Source organism: Natator depressus, chromosome 16 (genome assembly GCF_965152275.1).
Source record: "Natator depressus isolate rNatDep1 chromosome 16, rNatDep2.hap1, whole genome shotgun sequence".
NCBI classification, from domain to species: Eukaryota; Metazoa; Chordata; order Testudines; family Cheloniidae; genus Natator; species Natator depressus.
The window spans coordinates 8,582,033-8,603,698 of NC_134249.1; the positions used below are offsets into that span (position 1 = coordinate 8,582,033).

The 21,666-nt window shown below is 48.6% G+C and overlaps 1 protein-coding gene across 1 annotated transcript in view; it reads left to right on the forward strand.

Annotated features, from left to right (window-relative positions):
• The window catches only part of LOC142000011 (uncharacterized), a 252,023-nt gene that overhangs the window by 119,701 nt on the left and 110,656 nt on the right, over positions 1 to 21,666 (forward strand). Inside the window, exons 8-9 of the mRNA XM_074973989.1 lie at positions 16,461 to 16,505; positions 18,751 to 18,870. Of these exons, the coding sequence (XP_074830090.1) occupies positions 16,461 to 16,505; positions 18,751 to 18,870 (165 nt within the window). The remainder of the gene's footprint in view (positions 1 to 16,460; positions 16,506 to 18,750; positions 18,871 to 21,666) is intronic.

Genomic DNA, 21,666 nt, shown 5'->3' on the forward strand with positions numbered 1-21,666 from the left:
GGAAGGGTGGTGTGAAGGTGGGAGGTTTTGAAGAGTCACGGTGCTTAACATGCAGCATGTTTGCTGAGGACCTGGCATGATGCTGTTTTCTCGACACCTGCTGTTCATCTCCCTCGCCTGTGTCACCCAGTGACCCCTTGTTGGACTAACCTGTCCGCCTCGCGGGTAGAAAGACTATGCCATGGGTCCAGGGCTGGCTGCACCTCTGTCCCCTCGCCGAGTGCACCTCAGGTGCCAGGCCTGGGGCCTTTACCTTTCCTGGGGTGGAATCAGTTGATTCTCCCAATCTTAGACTGGGTCCTTGGCTACATCCCTGTGTGTGTCAACTGTGCTACCCTTTGGTAGTGCGTGACCAGAGGTGAATACAGTGACCAGCCGGCTTTTATAAACCAAACTGTTGTTTAATCTTCACAGTAGCAAGGAAGACATAAGACAAAAGGATTTTAGTTCAACAAACAGTCTATGTGCACGTCTGTCTTTCTTAAAGTCCTGCCACCCAGCGATGATGGACCAGGCAGGCCTGTCTGCTGACACCCCAGTGGGTGTCAATCTGTTCCCCATAACAGGTCCGCAACAACCATCTCTCCCTAGATGGTCCCTTTTTTATCCAGCCAGAGCTCTTTGTTCTGTCTGTTCCCAGGTTTTTTAGCCTTGCTGTCCAAAACCAGCTTTGGTGGACTCAGTGGGAGGTGGAGCCAGTCTTCTCAGAGTCAGTGGCTCTCCTGTTGTCCTGTAACCCCCAAGTGTTTGCTGTCGGTGGGTGTGGGGGGGTGTCTCTCTCTCTCTCTCTTATCTATTGTCATTGTTTTCGCCTTCCACTTTCTTTCCTAACAGCGCTGTTGATTTAACCCAATATAGCATACAGTGACCATCCCAATAACCAGCTCAACGTACAGTATTCTTACATTATTACAGAGCAGTTCCACATCCATCACAGACTGCATTAACCCTTCATTTCTGATGACCTTAGCCTCTGATAACAGCTATGAACATGATCATAGCTTGATGGATGGATGGATGTTTGTCCTCCATCCAGTGAAAGCCATCTGGACCATCTCTGCTTAAACAAACTTCCAGGACTAGAATTCTGAGTTATTTGCTTTTCCCTCTAATAATCTGCATGTGTCAAGTTCTCTACCAGCAGCCGGTTTTATGTGGTTGTATGTGTGTTCAGGCTTTCCAGTCGTTGTCATTAAACGGTCATCCTTTACCCACAGTTTCCACACAGTGATATAGCAAATACCACAGTGATTTTCCTATAACTGCTGTGGATGACTTTCTAATGGCAACAACTAACTGCGTGTAAAACAATCAGCCCTAAGAGAATTCTGTCCCAGTCACAAGATTAATTCCACTCAATCTCCCATCCTCAGACAAAATGTGTTTTATCACCAGAGTATTGGGTCACTTGACATTTAAATTTAGGTCCACTAGGTTCCCCCCCCCCACCCCCAAGCTACTTTCTTGCTGCTGCTGTTTTTGCCTGTAGGACTACACTAGAGAATAGAACAGAGGCCGAGAAGACTCCAAGAGTCACAAAGTTTTTACGACTTTCGACAATCCTGCTGTCTTGCCATCAGGACAGGGAGAATCACATGAGCAGAGCATGCAACAAAATGTCAGCTCCCTGTACTCGGTGGACATGGCCTAGCCTGGGAGAAGCCAAAGTGATTAAAGCTAGTAGAAGAGAGCTGTAAATTTCTTGGCAACTATTTCAGGAGGGGAAAAATTGGTGTTTAGTTCAATTTTGGGGGATAGAATTGTTCTTTTATGGCTAAACAAAACTGAGAAATAACTCTCGTTTGGGTTTTCTCCCCTTTATTTTCCACTAGAAAAAGGAGAGACGGTGAAAGCTCCCAAATGTTTTGTTTTGTTCGAAAAGACCAAAAAAAAAAAAAATCGATTGCTGAAAAGATGTTTCAACCAAAATGTTTTGACCAGATCTAAATGTCCCTTGTGGGTCACACTCCTTATTCTAGAGCCCTCTGCGCACAGGCCTGCTCTGATGTGTTTCATCCACTTGTCTGAAGTGGGAGTTGAGTTGTGGGTCGGTGATTTTAGCCCTTCTCCCCATAGTACAGCGCATATGTGTGACCAGTTAATTTTGTCTTAACGTCTGCCAGGAGGCAGATCTTGAATGGAAAAACTTAACCCGGCTTTTAACGATGATCCAGGGACTCCGAGTTGCTTCAAGTAATTTCAGGTGTTTCCTTTTGTAAATCGGAGGCCTCACAATTGGCCTGTGTCGTTCCCATTTCTCACTGGGGTTCTGCGCCGCCCAGCCCGTCGAGGTGGTTTTACACACACAGGCCTCACCAAAAGGTTGTTAAAATGCCCCAGGGCTCGTGGTGACTAAAGCAAAGAAGTGATGGAGTTTTCAAGTGTTTAACTATGTCACAGAAGGCACTAAATCTGGGAAATATTTTTCTTCCGAGCTGGTTTAGGTCTGTGTCGTTGCCTAGGGCCCTCCACAATGCACAAGCCTCTGTGAACGTGGCAATAAATTCTGCTGCCCCAAATACGTCTCTCTACTGGACCGGGTGTCTTGATTCTTGCTGTAAGCTCTCCTGGCCTTACCCAGTGGGCTCTGCTCTGCTTAGCCTGGCTCAGTGCTTCAGACTCTCATTCCTTGCTTTATCAATTGCACAGCTGTGGCTGGTGCTTTGCAGAAAGGCCAAAGACAGGGTGCCTGGCCTGAGGGCTTTACAGTCTGGAATAGATGTGATATGATGTGATGTGGGGGGAGGTGGCTATTGAGCAAGAGGGAGGGAGGGTGACACAAAGCAAAGCTACTAATCCAGTGCACAGCGTGGATTGTGTTAGTTCCTTTCTTTCCAGGCGGCAGGGAGCCCAGTTGGCGGGACTGGACATGGGAGAAGACTCCGGAGGAGGAGAGGGAAACTGAGTGCTATTCAGGATAGGGCAGCGCTTTCCAGGTGGAGTGGGTGTTGAGGGAGAGCGTGTGTGTGCACAGTGGGAGATGAAACCACAGAGGCTGTGACAAAGAAGAGGAGCCCAGCTAGTCCCTGCTGCTCTCCTCATGGTGGGTAGCAAACTCCGCAGTCACAAAGAGACAGGCATGTGGTGGAAGCTCAAGCCGGGCAGGGTTTTGTCAGCTGGAAAGGTGTTTGGTCAGGGCTCCTCAGTGCAGAGGAGTTGGAGGGTTTCCGCTGCTGGAAGGAGGCCAGCCTCCTATCGCTTGGGATTGGGTTCTTGTCTCTCGAGCCATGCAGTGGGGAATTTTGCCACCAGGAGGGGAGTTGGACCACTGGTGTCTCCAGCGGAGTAGTCTGTCCCAGTGTCCAGTGCTGGCTCTTGCTGCCTGATTATCCTTGTAGAATTAGCAGCAAAACAGCAGAGGGATTCGGTTAAAGTGCTGTAGGCCGCGACAATAGCCCAGTGGAGGAAAGCAGAGGTGCTCATTGGTTCTGAAAGTGGGGAGGGGGAGGGATACCCAACAGGCATGAGAACTGATTGGTTGATGCTTGCTTGGGTGGAATTCGGACTTGCACGCTGTCCCGCATCAGAAAGCAAGGGTGAGCACCGGAGGCTAGGGGGGAGATCGCGCTGTTTGGGAGTGGAGCAGCGCCACCAAGGACGAGTCGCAGCTGCACCGAGTCCACAAAGAAAGTCCAAGGCTGCGTCTGCCCTTGAAGAGAGGGGCTGTCATTTCCAGCTCATGTGGACGCACCTGGGGGCGTCTCGTCGAGCTAGTGCGCTACAAACGGGAGTGTCGCCGGGGTAGCGCGGGCAATGGCAAGTGGTGTGTGGACTAGCTGAGTACACACCCACGGGGTTCGGGCAGCTTTACACTTACACTTGCTGCTCCCTGTGCTACTGCACCTTCACGACTATTTGTAGCACACTAGCCTGATGAGAGCGGACACGCCAGCTGGGAATCACCCCCGACATCAAGGACCCGACCCCGCAGGAACAAGGCCCAAAGGGGTGGATGGATATGGCAGCCATAGAAGGGAACCGCCAGTGAAGCGAGAGGGCAGTGCTTTGAGAAAGGAGTCCTGATGAGAAACCCTTCGGCTTCCTCTGGATTTAATGTCGAGAGGGGTGACGTTCAGACCTGACTGGTTTGTCACAGGCAGTTCAGCAAGGCAGAGGGCATTGGGCTCCCCCCAGTCAGCAGTGAATGAGAAATGAATCCAGATCTCATTCGTACGTGATGCCAAAGACTCGGTGGTGGATTGGTGCCAGGCAAGGGAAGCACAGAATAGCACTGATATTGAATAGGGGAGGGGGAGGGTGGGGCTTTCACATGGAATTATGGTTGTTGATTTCCATTTTTAAATAGTGCAAACATTACAGACACAAGAAACCCAGAGTTAAGGCTCTTAAACTTATATTAATCACATCTTCTCTCCGCTCTTAAAACTTTACACTGACACCCATTACCACAGTATCTTAGCACCTTCCACATTAAGTTTATAGCAACAGCTAAGTCCCTGGTGGACTTCATGCAGTCTCTGACACTTCACCTTTGGGAGCCTGGGGAGGGTTTCAAAATCTGCTTGGGGTAGAATGGATAGGCTTTTTCTTAAAGTCCCTAAAGTTAAGGTCTGGATGTTGGGCCCAAAGGTTGCATAACTACTGAGCAACAAAGTTAGGGCCCTCCTTTCTGTGCCTCTGTTCCCCCCCTTAGTCTCTGCCCCCCAAAAGCTTATACAACAGACAATCTCTTCTTATGTGTTTGTACTGCACCCAGCACAGTGGGGGCCGTCTTGTCCGAGGGCTTTAGGTGGTGTTGTAGTAGAAATAAGGAGGGAAACTGAGGCACATATGAACAAGGCAGAATGACATGGCTGAAGCCCCAGAGTGAGTCAGGAATTAGAACCCAGGAGCCATGATCGGGCTTCAATCATGAGACTTCCACTCCCTCTTCCGAGCTCAGTAGAATGTCCCATTGCCGAAAGGCTGTGGAAAAGTGACAGCCGGGGCAAAGTGGCCATAAAGATAAACTGCCTTTGTTGAATGGAAGCCTGGTTTGTTCCCTGTCTTACATGTTCAGTTTGTCTTTGTTTCCAGAGTGCCCTGGTTGTCCTTTCTCTTCCTTCCTGGCCTTCACAAATTCTCAGATTTCTATTTATTTGCATGCACAAGTCTCTCTGGTTCTAGATTTATATATTTCTGATCTCTTGAAAATGGCCCAGTCAGGCTTTTCTGTGCTTTGGAAAAGCCAAGGGATCACTTTAATATCCAGAATAGTTTTGATCCCATTCAGCTCTGCGCAAGGTCTGACACTTGGCTTCTGAGATCATAATTCATTGCTGGACAGAAAGCTGGGGTAAGCGAGGTTGTGCTTTCAGGATAGATGTTCATCTGCTCTGCCCTGGCAGCGTTAGTTGCCTTTACAAGGCAGTAAAGCACAGGCAGAAGGAGGAAGCATGAGGTTTGTGGTCAACAGCCATGTTGGTGCGGGAGCCAGGGGGATGCAGCTCTTAACCTGGGTCAGGTTAATGCAGCGGTGCTTATGCTTAATGATGGGAAGGGCACCCCTAGCATATTCTATTGTAGTCTCTCTGTGCAAGCTGTTCAGAGGGAAGGAAAGAAAAAGCAACTGATCTCCCCTTGGGCTTCTAATGTGTCATACTCCTAAAGCAAGGATGCTTTCCACTTTTTAGCGCTTTTTAGCTTTTCGCTTTTTAGTTCTGTTGGCTGCAGTTCCTCGTCAGAAGTTGTATGCCTTTGCAAACTGTTTTGAGGAGCTGCTCACATAATGAATCATAGATAGAGCTTTCCTTAATAACCTTGCACAGACGGTTGTTTGCTAACCAGGTCAGACTGTGCCTAGTGTTTGCAGCGTGGGGCATCGGAGTAGGGTGTAGTAGACTAAGTACAGGCTTGAGATTGGGTGGCCTGGGTTCTATCGCCCAACTCTTCTGCTGATTTCCCGTGTGACCTTGGTCAAGTCATTTCTCTCCCTTACGTGTCTGTCTGTCCATTTGCAATGTGGGAATGATGCTACACATTCACCGTTTGTAAAGAGATCTGAGGTCTAGAGGTGAAAAGCACTATGTTAAGTGCAAGATATTTTTTTTATTTTAAAAACTGTTGATGCTTATGATCTCTGCTTCTCATCCTTCCAAATATTTAACCACATTAGAAGCTTCTGTGCTGGGGTTTTGAATACCAATGTTTTATACGGGGAGGGTTCAGGGTAGTTTGTAGGTATTGTCGGGCTTTTTTTATTCCTTGTTTGTTTGTTTGTTTGTTTAATCAAATTTAGCACTGATTATTTGAAGGAATTGTCATGTTTTGCATTCCAGGATTTACCCTGAATTCTGATAGAAACGCATTGTGTCAGAGGGCAGTATGATTCCATTCGGGAAGCAAATGCAGAAGCATAACTCTGGTTTTCTCCAAGTCGTTGTCTGTGGTTTCATGACACGTGCAGTTACAAATATCAGGTCGCTCTGGAAGATGAAGGATTACATCCAGAATGACACTGAGTATGAACTCTCTTCTTTAAGAGACCCCATGGATCAGTTTTCATCTTCTGCTCTGAAATGCTACAGCCATTGAGGCCATTATTGTTGGTGCTGTGAACGTGTCCTGTCTTGCTTTAAATGGTATCAATGTAAGAGGAATTTGGCTTGTAAGGAGAGAGAAATATATACTGCGAAATGGTAGCTGATGCTATGATGACTGTTGCATTCAGTAACAACTCCCAAATCTTCACCTCTTTCTGTCCATCATATATCAGGATTATTATATATTTGTCTGTCATGTTTCCCTCCTGAGATGGCATTTAGTTTGTGAATTTGTGGTGGCTATTCATTAATGTGAGCTAGGAGGATATAATCTAATCAGTTCACTGTCCATCAAAATACAGAAAGATAGAGTATCCCAAACATGAACACAGCCTAGTTTATAATATGTGCCCATGGCCAAGACCATGGAAGAGGGATTTTTGTCTCTTTGAAAATACCAGTCCATTTATGAGACTCGGGTACAGATTAATTTTAATATTACTCATTATTTGTATTTCAGTTGCATGTAGAGGCTCCAGCTGAGACTGGAGACCCATCATGCAGTGGCTGAGCTAACAGCAATATCGTGTAAGAGTCCCTGTCCTGAATTGTTTACAGTTTAAACAAATTGCAGCCTAAACAAAGGGCGGAAGGAAGGATTATAATCTGAAATGACACACAGAGCATAAGTGATTTGCCCAAGGTCACACAGGAAGTCAGTGGCAGAGTCTGGATTTGAACCCAGCCCTCCTGAGACCTAGTCCATTGCCTTAACCTTCCTCCCCAATTTTGGCTGAATGGTTTGCCCTACTTGAGAGAAAGTCCTGCGCCTCCCTGTAGATCTCCCCAGTGTGAATGCAAAGAGGTTATAGGGAGATGTTGAGGCCTTGAAGAGGCTGTCATCTAACTCATAGCGTGCGTGGACTAACAGTTCAGGGATGAGAAAGTCCGGCGATGTCAGCTGAGAGAAGATGGAAAAGAGGGAGGGGTGCATGGGAAGAGTGATCCTTCTTGCGGGGGCGGGGTACGATATAAATAATAAAAAGCAGGCAGAGGAGACAAAAGAAGAGCAGATGAAGAGAATTTAGAGAAACCGAGAGCGCAAGATGGCGGTTCAGGATGGACTGTGAGTATAACCAGCTGAACTGGTGGGTTTCTTTTAGCAAGGGGTTAGGTGAGAGCAGAACTGAGAGGGCCCTGAAGGTAAAGGATGAGGAAAACCAAAGAAGGGACTCGAGGAAGGTACCGATACCATTGGGGCAGCACAAGAAGGCTTTGATAGTCTTAAGTATAGTGTTGCCTGTAAACGTCCTTTGGGGATGCAGAGGGACTGGTCTCATACGAGAGAAGAGAGGTTGGTAGCAGCACTACAATGCCTGATTCCCAACCGGTCGATCCAACAGCTCAGCCAAGCGAGCATCCCAAGCCAGTAGGAACCTAGAACATAATTTCCCAGATCTCACTGACTTCCGTGGTAGATGTGGAGACTCAACCTCTTTGCAAATCAGACCACTTATTAATATGCACAAATTGGTAGGCACCCAGATTTGAGACTACTGGGTCTAGCTTTCAGATACCATGGTTGTGGGCACTGTATAAATACTTAGAGACATTTGTGCCCACAGTTCTTAAATATTTTGGGCACCTGCGTGGAGAGCGAAATCACGGACGATCACTGCACACACCGCTCATTAAACAGGTGGGTCACTAGCACAAATAATCAGCAGGACTAGTTCATGTCCATGGCTCTTGGGACGGAAAAGCTGCCTCTGTTAGCTCTGTTGTGTTTTTATACCCGGGCGCTGCTTTATATTTTACCCACAACAGCGTCCGTCGGCATTACACGCATCCTGAAAGTCAGCCAGAACTTTCCAATTGCGCTTTTAAACATCACGCACGTTACAGAGAATCCTGTTCAAGGATGAACTCCCCCAAGGTGGCTGTCATTCAGGAGAAATGTGCGCCATATGATTCTATTAAAAAAAAACAAACCCTCAAAATTGCTGTGAACCGGGCCAGAACGTCTGTGGCTGGACGTCCACAAAGCATGAAGCCATGTGGCATTCATACCCGTTTGCAATGTTGTTCCAGTACAACATGCTGGATAATGGGCTCGACTTCAGAACAGTGTTTGAGTTATTTCTGTGCCAAGGCCGCTACCCTCAAATATAGCTGGGCAATATGGACAGAGAGCAGTTTGAGGAGTAATTTTCATTGCTGTTGCTGGTCCAGGGAAGGATATTGATACAGACTATGGCTCTTTGTTTCCTCTTCCACTCAGCATGAAAGGAGGTGTTTTGTTTGGTTGTTTTTTTGCTGGCTGACAGAAGGCCTTATGAACGCTACCCCCTCAAGCTAAACTCTTCGGTAAACTGAGTCTGGTGTCAGCGCTTAGTAGAACATGACTTGCATTACAGAGTCACCAGTCACATGTTGGCTTGGCTTGCAGGCTGTGCTCAGTAAAAATACCCAGGCCCAGAACGAATGTGTTGAATTGCAGTTTACCCTTGGGACTCAGGGTGTTTGCTTCCTGTTGCAATTGAAATCACCAATCTTGTTGATGCAGGTGGTATATTTTGGGATCAGATCCTCAGGTGGTGGAAAGGCACATAACTCTAATGATTTTAATAGAGCTATGCTGATTTACAGTAGCTAAAGATCTGAATTTTTATTAAGCTAGAGCAGTGGTTCTCAACCAGGGGTACATGTAGCCGCAGGGATACATAGAGGTCTTCCAGGAGTACAACTCCTCATCTAAATATTTGCCTAGTTTTACAACAGGCTATGTAAAAAGCACTAACGAAGTCAGTTCATACTAAAATTTCATACAATGGGTTGTTTATGCAGCTCTATGTACTATACATTGAAATGTACGTACAATATTTATATTCCAATTGATTTATTTTATAATTGTACAGTAAAAAAAGAGAAAGTCAGCAATTTGTCAGTAACAGTGTGGCTGTGACACTTGTATTTTTATGTCTAATTTTGTAAGCAAGTAGTTTTTAAGTGAGGTGAAACTTGGGGTACACAAGACAAATCAGACTCCTGAAAGGGTACAGTAGTTTGGAAAGGCTGAGAGCCACTGGACTAGAGAACTTGATGCAGAGCTTTTCCCCTTACAAAACAACTGAAAACAAAGATACACCACCCCCACTGCCGCTGATGATATTTGTACTTCATCCTTTTCCTGAGCAAAAGCTTTACAGACTAAAGATGGGTACTGTCAAATGGAGGAATTGGATCACATTTTCCAAGGCTCCTAAGGGTATGTCTACACTACGGAATAAGGTCGAATTTATAGAAGTCGGTTTTTTAGAAATCGGTTTTATATATTCGAGTGTGTGTGTCCCCACAGAAGTGCATTAAGTGCATTAACTCGGCGGAGTGCTTCCACAGTACCGAGGCTAGAGTCGACTTCCAGAGCGTTGCACTGTGGGTAGCTATCCCACAGTTCCCGCAGTCTCCGCTGCCCATTGGAATTCTGGGTTGAGATCCCAATGCCTGATGGGGCTGAAACATTGTCGCGGGTGGTTCTGGGTACATATCGTCAGTCCCCCGTTCCCTCCCTCCCTCCCTCCGTGAAAGCAAGGGCAGACAATCGTTTCGCGCCTTTTTTCCTGAGTTACCTGTGCGGACGCCATACCACCGCAAGCATGGAGCCCGCTCAGGTAACCGTCACCGTATGTCTCCTGGCTGCTGGCAGACGCGGTACGGCATTGCTACACAGTAGTAGCAACCCATTGCCTTCTGGCAGCAGACGGTACAGTACGACTGGTAGCCGTCCTCGTCATGTCCGAGGTACTCCTGGTCGCCTGTGTGAGGTCGATCAGGAGCGCCTGGGCAGACATGGGCGCAGGGACTAAATTTTTAGTGACTTGACCAGGTCATTCTCTTAAGTCCGGCAGTCAGTCCTATTGAACCGTCTTATGGTGAGCAGGCAGGCAATATGGATTGCTAGCAGTTCTATTGCACCGTCTTCTGCCGAGCAGCCATGAGATGTGGATGGCATGCAGTCCTTCTGCACCGTCTGCTGCCAGCCAAAGATGTAAAAGATAGATGGAGTGGATCAAAACAAGAAATAGACCAGATTTGTTTTGTACTCATTTGCCTTCTCCCCTGTCTAGGGGACTCATTCCTCTAGGTCACACTGCAGTCAGTCACAGAGAAGGTGCAGCGAGGTAGATCTAGCCATGTATCAATCAGAGGCCAGGCTAACCTCCTTGTTCCAATAAGAACAATAACTTAGGTGCACCATTTCTTATTGGAACCCTCCGTGAAGTCAACCCTGTAAGCCGTGTCCTCAGTCGCCCCTCCCTGCGTCAGAGCAACGGCAAACAATCGTGCATCTGAGTTGAGAGTGCTGTCCAGAGCAGTCACAATGGAGCACTCTGATTGGGCTAAAACATTGTCGCGGGTGGTTCTGGGTACATATTGTCCGGCCCCCGTTCCCTCCCTCCCTCCGTGAAGGCAAGGGCAGACAATCGTTTTGCGCCTTTTTTCCTGAGTTACCTGTGCGGACGCCATACCACCGCAAGCATGGAGCCCGCTCAGGTAACCGTCACCGTATGTCTCCTGGCTGCTGGCAGACGCGGTACGGCATTGCTACACAGTAGCAGCAACCCATTGCCTTCTGGCAGCAGACGGTGCAGTATGACTGATAGCCGTCCTCGTCATGTCCGAGGTGCTCCTGGCCACGTCGGCTGGGAGCGCCTGGGCAGACATGGGCGCAGGGACTAAATTTTTGGTGACTTGACCAGGTCATTCTCTTTAGTCCTGCAGTCAGTCCTATTGAACCATCTAATGGTGAGCAGGCAGGCAATACGGATTGCTAGCAGTCATATTGTACCATCTTCTGCCGGGCAGGCAAGAGATGACGATGGTTAGCAATCGTATTGTACCATCTTCTGCCGGGCAGGCAAGAGATGAGGATGGCTAGCAGTCATATTGCACCATCTTCTGCCAGGCAGGCAAGAGATGAGGATGGCTAGCAGTCATATTGCACCATCTTCTGCCAGGCAGGCAAGAGATGAGGATGGCTAGCAGTCGTACTGTACCATCTTCTGCCGAGCAGCCATGAGATGTGGATGGCTTGCAGTCCTTCTGCACCGTCTGCTGCCAGCCAAAGATGTAAAAGATAGATGGAGTGGATCAAAACAAGAAATAGACCAGATTTGTTTTGTACTCATTTGCCTCCTCCCCTGTCTAGGAGACTCATTCCTCTAGGTCACACTGCAGTCACTCACAGAGAAGGTGCAGCGAGGTAGATCTAACCATGTATCAATCAGAGGCCAGGCTAACCTCCTTGTTCCAATAAGAACAATAACTTAGGTGCACCATTTCTTATTGGAACCCTCCGTGAAGTCCTGCCTGAACTACTCCTTGATGTAAAGCCACCCCCTTTGTGGATTTTAGCCCCCTGAAGCCAACCCTGTAAGCCGTGTCGTCAGTCACCCCTCCCTCCGTCAGAGCAACGGCAGACAATCATTCCGCGCCTTTTTTCTGTGCGGACGCCATACCAAGGCAAGCATGGAGTCCGCTCAGCTCACTTTGGCAATTAGGAGCACATTAAACACCACACGCATTATCCAGCAGTATATGCAGCACCAGAACCTGGCAAAGCGCTACCGGGCGAGGAGGCGACGTCAGCGCGGTCACGTGAGTGATCAGGACATGGACACAGATTTCTCTGAAAGCATGGGCCCTGCCAATGCATGCATCATGGTGCTAATGGGGCAGGTTCATGCTGTGGAACGCCGATTCTGGGCTCGGGAAACAAGCACAGACTGGTGGGACCGCATAGTGTTGCAGGTCTGGGACGATTCCCAGTGGCTGCGAAACTTTCGCATGCGTAAGGGCACTTTCATGGAACTTTGTGACTTGCTTTCCCCTGCCCTGAAGCGCATGAATACCAAGATGAGAGCAGCCCTCACAGTTGAGAAGCGAGTGGCGATAGCCCTGTGGAAGCTTGCAACGCCAGACAGCTACCGGTCAGTTGGGAATCAATTTGGAGTGGGCAAATCTACTGTTGGGGCTGCTGTGATGCAAGTAGCTCACGCAATCAAAGATCTGCTGATATCAAGGGTAGTGACCCTGGGAAATGTGCAGGTCATAGTGGATGGCTTTGCTGCAATGGGATTCCCTAACTGTGGTGGGGCCATAGACGAAACCCATATCCCTATCTTGGCACCGGAGCACCAAGCCGGCGAGTACATAAACCGCAAGGGGTACTTTTCAATAGTGCTGCAAGCTCTGGTGGATCACAAGGGACGTTTCACCAACATCAACGTGGGATGGCCGGGAAAGGTACATGACGCTCGCATCTTCAGGAACTCTGGTCTGTTTCAAAAGCTTCAAGAAGGGACTTTATTCCCAGACCAGAAAATAACTCTTGGTGATGTTGAAATGCCTATATGTATCCTTGGGGACCCAGCCTACCCCTTAATGCCATGGCTCATGAAGCCGTACACAGGCAGCCTGGACAGTAGTCAGGAGCTGTTCAACTATAGGCTGAGCAAGTGCAGAATGGTGGTAGAATGTGCATTTGGACGTTTAAAGGCGCGCTGGCGCAGTTTACTGACTCGCTTAGACCTCAGCGAAACCAATATTTCCACTGTTATTACTGCTTGCTGTGTGCTCCACAATATCTGTGAGAGTAAGGGGAAGACGTTTATGGCGGGGTGGGAGGTTGAGGCAAATCGCCTGGCTGCTGGTTACGCGCAGCCAGACACCAGGGCGGTTAGAAGAGCACAGGAGGGCGCGGTATGCATCAGAGAGGCTTTGAAAACCAGTTTCATGACTGGCCAGGCTACGGTGTGAAAGTTCTGTTTGTTTCTCCTTGATGAAACCCCCCGCCCCTTGGTTCACTCTACTTCCCTGTAAGCTAACCACCCTCTCCTCCTCCCTTCGATCACCGCTTGCAGAGGCAATAAAGTCATTGTTGCTTCACATTCATGCATTCTTTATTTATTCATCACACAAATAGGGGGATGACTACCAAGGTAGCCCAGGAGGGGTGGTGGAGGAGGGAAGGAAAATGCCACACAGCACTTTAAAAGTTTACAACTTTAAAATTTATTGAATGACAGCCTTCTTTTTTTTGGGCAATCCTCTGTGGTGGAGTGGCTGGTTGGCCGGAGGCCCCCCCACCGCGTTCTTGGGCGTCTGGGTGTGGAGGCTATGGAACTTGGGGAGGAGGGCGGTTGGTTACACAGGGGCTGTAGTGGCAGTCTGTGCTCCAGCTGCCTTTGCTGCAGCCCAACCATACACTGGAGCATACTGGTTTGGTCCTCCAGCAGCCTCAGCATTGAATCCTGCCTCCTCTCATCACGCTGCCGCCACATTCGAGCTTCAGCCCTCTCTTCAGCCCGCCACTTACTCTCTTCAGCCCGCCACCTCTCCTCCTGGTCATTTTGTGCTTTCCTGCAGTCTGACATTATTTGCCTCCACGCATTCGTCTGTGCTCTGTCAGTGTGGGAGGACAGCATGAGCTCGGAGAACATTTCATCTCGAGTGTGTTTTTTTTTCTTTCTAATCTTCACTAGCCTCTGGGAAGGAGAAGATCCTGTGATCATTGAAACACATGCAGCTGGTGGAGAAAAGAAAAGGGACAGCGGTATTTAAAAAGACACATTTTATAAAACACTGGCTACACTCTTTCAGGGTAAACCTTGCTGTTAACATTACATACATAGCACATGTGCTTTCGTTACAAGGTCGCATTTTGCCTCCCCCCACCGCGTGGCTACCCCCTCAACCCTCCCCCCTCCCTGTGGCTAACAGCGGGGAACATTTCTGTTTAGCCACAGGCAAACAGCCCAGCAGGAACGGGCTCCTCTGAGTGTCCCCTGAAGAAAAGCACCCTATTTCAACCAGGTGACCATGGATTATATCTCACTCTCCTGAGGAGAACACAGAGAGATAAAGAACGGATGTTGCTTGAACGCCAGCAAACATACACTGCAATGCTTTGTTGTACAATGATTCCCGAGTACGTGTTACTGGCCTGGAGTGGTAAAGTGTCCTACCATGAAGGACGCAATAAGTCTGCCCTCCCCAGAAACCTTTTGCAAAGGCTTTGGGAGTATATCCAGGAGAGCCGCGAATGCCAGGGCAAAGTAATCCTTTCACATGCTTGCTTTTAAACCATGTATAGTATTTTAAAAGGTACACTCACCGGAGGTCCCTTCTCCGCCTGCTGGGTCCAGGAGGCAGCCTTGGGTGGGTTCAGGGGGTACTGGCTCCAGGTCCAGGGTGAGAAACAGTTCCTGGCTGTCGGGAAAACCGGTTTCTCCGCTTGCTTGCTGTGAGCTATCTACAACCTCGTCATCATCATCATCTTCTTCGTCCCCAAAACCTGCTTCCGTATTGCCTCCATCTCCATTGAAGGAGTCAAACAACACGGCTGGGGTAGTGGTGGCTGAACCCCCTAAAATGGCATGCAGCTCATCATAGAAGCGGCATGTTTGGGGCTCTGACCCGGAGCGGCCGTTCGCCTCTCTGGTTTTCTGGTAGGCTTGCCTCAGCTCCTTCAGTTTCACGCGGCACTGCTTCGGGTCCCTGTTATGGCCTCTGTCCTTCATGCCCTGGGAGATTTTGACAAAGGTTTTGGCATTTCGAAAACTGGAACGGAGTTCTGATAGCATGGATTCCTCTCCCCATACAGCGATCAGATCCCGTACCTCCCGTTCGGTCCATGCTGGAGCTCTTTTGCGATTCTGAGACTCCATCATGGTCACCTCTGCTGATGAGCTCTGCATGGTCACCTGCAGCTTGCCACGCTGGCCAAACAGGAAATGAGATTCAAAAGTTCGCGGTTCTTTTCCTGTCTACCTGGCCAGTGCATCTGAGTTGAGAGTGCTGTCCAGAGCGGTCAAAATGGATCACTCTGGGATAGCTCCCGGAGGCCAATACCGTCGAATTGTGTCCACAGTACCCCAAATTCGACCCGGCAAGGCCGATTTAAGCGCTAATCCACTTGTCAGGGGTGGAGTAAGGAAATCGATTTTAAGAGCCCTTTAAGTCGAAATAAAGGGCTTCATCGTGTGGACGGGTGCAGGTTTACATCGATTTAATGCTGCTAAATTCGATCTAAAGTCCTAGTGTAGACCAGGGCCTAGTACCATTTTAAAGTGACGTAGGCAGTCAAGAAACAGTCTCATTGATCATCAATGGGATTTACACTGCTGAAACTCGTTCACCTGCACATCTACCAATGTGATATATGTCATCATGTGCCAGCAATGCCCCTCTGCCATGTACATTGGTCAGACTGGACAGTCTCTGCGTAAAAGAATAAATGGACACAAATCAGACATCAAAAATTATAACATTCAAAAACCAGTCGGAGAACACTTCAATCTCTCTGGTCACTCGATTACAGACCTAAAAGTGGCAATTCTTCAACAAAAAAACTTCAAAAACAGACTCCAATGAGAGACTGCTGAATTGGAATTAATTTGCAAACTGGATACAATTAATTTAGGCTTGAATAGAGACTGGGAGTGGATGGGTCATTACACAAATGTTTTGTCTATACAGGGGATTTTAAGTTGGCTTAACTACTTCAATCATAGGAGTGGATTTTTCATGCCCCTGAGCAATGTAGTTGGGTTGAGTTTCTTAAAGTGGCCTTAATTCATCTTATTTTGAACTAAGAAAAACTGAATTAACGCCACTTTAATTTTAAATTCCCACCTTTCATTCATCCATATTAATTGTCCTGAGTGACTCCATGTAGACAGGCCCTGTGACAGTCATGCTATCGGTTTACACCCAGCCAGCAGCAAGGTCAGCCTTCCAGTTGAGTTATCTGCCTTCCAGCCTGTGTTTGCAGTATCTCTGCTTAGAAATACCTGTCCTATGACCAGCTTGGGGGATTTTCACAGGTCAAGGTTGTCCTTCTATGCCAGCATCTTTGTAGGTGGAGTAGGGCAAACAAACACAGTTGAGTGACACAGTTCTTGTTTTGCTTTTCAGGGTTGCCGAGGGAGAGGCGGACCTCTGGGACCCAAAGGAGACAAAGTGAGTAAATTGGAAAACTCTTAAACTTTGTTAGATGTGGTTTAGGTCCAGGGGCAAATGCAGCTGACCTTTCTTCTGATTAGAAACTGCCTGGTTAGCTTCTGAGATTCCTGCACACCAAGCCTGGTGGTCCAATACTTATACAATGATAATTCAGCTTTTGTTGGGATGTTTTCAAGCCAAATTCATACTTGTATCTTGAGACAGCTTTTCTGTACAAGCACAGTAGAGGAGTTTGAACTACTAATATTATTCTGAACTACCACTAGGTACCTTAAAAAGTATCATTATGCCCACTTCACAGATGGGGAAACTGATGCACAGAGCAGTAAAGTGACTTACCCAATACCATCCAGGGTCAGACTTGAGACTAGAAGCTAGGTCTCCCAAGTCCCAGTCTAGTGCTCTCTCTAGTAGACCACCCGGCTCTCTCTGTTAACAAAGACTCTGTAGACTTTAGGAATAGCCTTGTTGACAGAGCGAGACCCTGGATGTTCTATTGTGGGGGGAGGGAAGCGGGCATCACTCCAGTGTTGCTTCACGTTGTCTATTAGGTTTGAGACTTAGCTCCTCAGGGTACATCTACACAGCAAAAAAAAAAACCCAGCAGTGAGTGTCAGAGCTCGGGTCAGCTGACTCGGGATTGCAGGGCTTGTGCTGAGGGGCTATAAATAGCAGTGTAGACCTTCAGGCTCTGGCTGGGGCCTGGGCTCTGACACGCGTCCCTCTCGCTGGTCTCGGAGCCCAGGCTCCAGCCCGAGCCCAAATATCTACCTGGCTGTTATTGGCCTGTAGCACAAGCCCCGTGAGCCCAAGTCAATAGATCCAGGCTCTGACACTTGCTCCTGCAAGGGTGGTGGTGCACTACAGAGACCTATTCCAAAGGCTGTGTCCCTGCACAGTGCCTCTTTTCCCAGCTTTAGAAATCCAAACTCAACCCTTGGCATGGTTAAATCCCAGTCCTCGCAGCTGTGCTGTCTGTGCACAGGGTGACTTTAAATCACCCCACACTCCCTCTTGAAAAAGGAAGGAAGATACCAGGGCAGTGCTTGAAACTGCAGCCAGCAGGCCCACATGGGGATGCTGGTTTCTCAGATGCGGCTTAAAATCTTGGCCGTGCTGCCACAGAGACAATGGTGATTTTGCTGCTTCAGGTACACAGGCCCTTCTCAACCTAGCATCATTCAGCATCGTTTATCTGTCTGAACATGGGGTGCCCCGCTCGATGTGTACGATGTGTACAGATCGAGGGAAGTGGTTATTCGGCAATGGTGAGGCCACACCTGGAGTACTGCGTCCAGTTTTGGGCCCCCCACTACAGAAAGGATGTGGACAAATTGAGAGAGTCCAGCGGAGGGCAACGAAAATGAGCAGGGGGCTAGGGCACATGACATATGAGGAGAGGCTGAGGGAACTGGGCTTGTTTAGTCTGCAGAAGAGAAGAGTGAGGGGGGATTTGATAGCAGCCTTCGACTACCTGAACAGGGGTTCCAAAGAGGATGGAGCTCGGCTGTTCTCAGTGGTGGCAGATGACAGAACAAGGAGCAATGGTCTCAAGTTGCAGTGGGGGAAGTCTAGGTTGGATATTAGGAAACACTATTTCACTAGGAGGGTGGTGAAGCACTGGAATGGGTTACCTAGGGAGTGGTGGAATCTCCTTCCTTAGAGGTTTTTAAAGCCCGGCTTGACAAAGCCTTGGCTGGGATGATTTAGTGGGTGTTGGTCCTGCTTTGAGCAAGGGGTTGGACGAGATGACCTGAGGTCTCTTCGAACCCTAATATTCCAGGATTCTATGAATGTTCAGATCAGTGCTTTTAGAGATAATGGAGTGGTGATGGATTTATTTGTTAGTACATCTCAATGTCTCTCTTTGGAGCAAGAGGTGGCTAAAGATGTGTATGTGGAATGCAGTCAGGCTGCTCTCTTTTGTTAGTATCTTGGTGTTATAGAGCTAGATACAACTGCAATCTCCACCTTCAGCATTTCGCTCGAGCTGCGTGTATTCTCTGTACGGTTTAGAGCTGGGTCAAGCCACATATTTCATTCCCAGCTCCTTACTTTCCCAGGGTTGTTTGGATCTCGGGGTTTTGGTTTATCCCATTTGGGTCACAGGAGTTGGCCCAGTTGTTCAGATCTGAACTCCCCCTCAGTTGGGGTACGTGGTTTTGGTTCAGGCCCAGCTCTGGGTTTGTGTTGACTGAAAAATCCAAGCCTGTCTTAAAGGAGTCGCTCTTCTCATTCCTAGGGGCACCCTGGTGCAATGGGGAGAACAGGCCCCCCAGGAGATCCAGGCCCCCCAGGCGTCCCTGGTGTACCTACCGTTGTTCTCTGGAGAAATTCAAAGGAAGACTGGCTGGCGTTCATGGTGAGTCTAGGACACACCCTTTTCTGCTGAGAGCTGAGAAGGAAAGGAAAACTCAAACTGCTTGCTCCCCAGGGCAGTGCATATTAGGGTGAAATGCACAGCATCTGGCTCCTCCTGAAAACCCATACCCCTGAGCAGAGAGTTGCAGCTGGAACTGGGGATGTGGCTTTCTTGCCAGGGTAAAACGAAAATGGGACTTAGTTTCTGCCTGGAAAGAGTGTCACTTCAGTAACACCTGGCACTGCGGCTCTCAAAGAGCTTCTGAGACACCAGTTGAGCCTCACATCCTCAGGCAGCAAATAAGTTCTAAGACCTTCTGACAGCTGGGGAAACTGAGGCACAGAGAAGTTCATTGTCAGATTTTAAAAGCCTGATCTCCATGTTTGTGAATGCCTGCTCCAGCCTCAATTATGGCAGTGTTGGGTCAGAACCTGGCATAGAATCCAGGAACCCTAGTCCCATGCCCTGTCCACTCGGCCACACAGCCTCCCTCTGAAGAGCCTACAACCTAATTTCCAACCTGGCCCTATGTCTGAGGGTAGTGGGGAGGGCAGGTGAGAGTTCTGACAGTAAGACTGAGTGGTTTCTCAGCCTAGGCACGTTCATGTCTTCAGCACATCTACATTTCTTTGATGATCTACTCACATCTTGTGAGCATCCAAGGAGAAGCTGGTCTTAAGGAGGCTCTTAGCATTGTCCTGTACAGTAAGCATTCCACGGGCCAGAGGATCAAAAAACTCATTGTTACTCAGAACACAAACTCTGGGGAGCAGTAAGAGAAAACCCTGCTACCCCCAAGTCAGAAACTCCCCCCAGGTATCAGCAGCAAGGTTTGAACCCACGATCTGCCACACCAAAGCAGAGGACTCTACCAGTTAACCTAAAGGAGGAACTCTGCTAGCAGATAGTAACCATAGGCAATTAATCCTTTCTGTTGCTTAATTTATAATGAAAGGTGCCAGGGCTCAAGCAATTTTTTTTACATTCATAACCTATGCAGCAAGCCCGGAGGTGCCGGGGCTATGAACTGCCAAGCCCAGAGGTGCCAGGGCTCAGCCCTAGCACAAATGAAGCACTGATCCTTTCTGTGGACCAGCCATGAAATGAAAAGAGGGGTTTGACACTCTGACCCAGTGCGCTGTGCCGGTGTGAGGAGTGCTGTATATTCTGGCACACGCGCTTTGATTAGTCATAACTTCACTGGCAGGCTTCCTGCAGTCACAGCAGCAGTGATGCCAGGGGTAAATTCTGCAAAGCGGTGGAGCCTGTAGCAGCAGCCTCCCTGCTTCATGTACCCGCCTTTTCCGGTTTGCCAAAGATCAACGCTGAACGAGCCGCCGCTGGGATTCCTCGGGAGGGCTAATCCATGGTTTTCTATTTCAAGCGTTAGGGGTTTGATTTTTTTTTTTTTTCCTTCCTAACCCACATTCCCAAACTTTGTTCTGGGGCAGGGGGAGGGAAAGCAATCCTGATTCAAACCACATGGAAAGAAGAGCAAGACTCCTAAGGAGAAACATGTTTCAGGCCGGTGACAATTCCAATTGAAGCTGTCCTGGCATGAAATGGAAGCCGTATGTTTGGCTTCTATTACTTTTCCTTTATTAGAACTGCATGCTGCTGCGACGTGATGTTAGGGAAGGTATATTAAAACATCAAAGGCCTTTAATGCTTTTTAAAGCCGCCATCGTATTCTCTGCTGGCCGTGATGCGTGCCGGCGGGGTTGCAGGCCGGGTCTGCAGGAGTAGCACATATTGCTATTTCAGAGCCTACCACAGCCCTGCTTTTTAGTGCTGAGCCAGTGTCCCCATGCAGCAGCCATGATGTGTAGCCACTGGGCCAGCCACTCTACAAACTGGCTTTACAAACAAGCCTTCCAGCACTCCGAAGGGGGTGCCAACTGTTGATGTTAACCCGTGTTCCAGATGGGGAGTCAGGGACCAAGGCTTTATTTTAAGTAACTGGCCTGAGGCGATGTAGCAAGTCAGTGGCATAGCGAGGAATAGGGCTGTTGAAGGCCTAAATAGCCACAGTGGCAGAAAAATAATGAATTCTACAACTGACTGGAAGATTGTACCCCAGCTTTCAGGCACAGACCTGGCCATGGTAATCCACCTGTTCACAACATCCCAGGCTGGATTAATGCCCCTCGGATCTACGAGTGAAGTCACTGCAGTCTGAAGAAGGTCCAGGTTGTACCAAATGCATCCACCTACCTGCTTAGCAACGCTGGTTGCCCTGAAAGCATCACCCCAGGCTCCCCATAGATTAGAATGCAGTTCTAGATCTCTGTTCTTATCACTGAAGTCCTTGATGGGGCTAGTCCTGAGATCAGTTTTCCTCCTGCTGCCGTGGCTTCCCATGACGGTTGCAGTTGACAGGATCAGCCAATAATCGGGGACTTATGGGTGCAGGAGGCAGGATGTTCGCAGAAGCTGGAGCGGTGCTATGGACCCCGTCCCCACAAGAGGTGGGAACGACCAGGGGCTTTACCAGGTTCAGAACTGATCTCTCAGAGTTAGCTTTTGTTGGGTTCCTATAGACGTCCCCGCACACCGACTATAATCTGCTGTTTCTCCCGCAGGTTGGGACAGAAGAGAGAGATGTTGTTGTTTCTGCTTGCGAGGTACTCCGATGACAGGGGCCGCCAAAGACCCGAGATAGTCAGATGCAGAATCTCTGACTCCTAGGCTATGGGTATGTCTGCACTACAGTGGCACAGCTGCAGTGCTGAGCTACACTACTGTAGTGTAAGCACTTTGCATAGCAATGGAAGGTGATACCTCAGAGGAAATAAC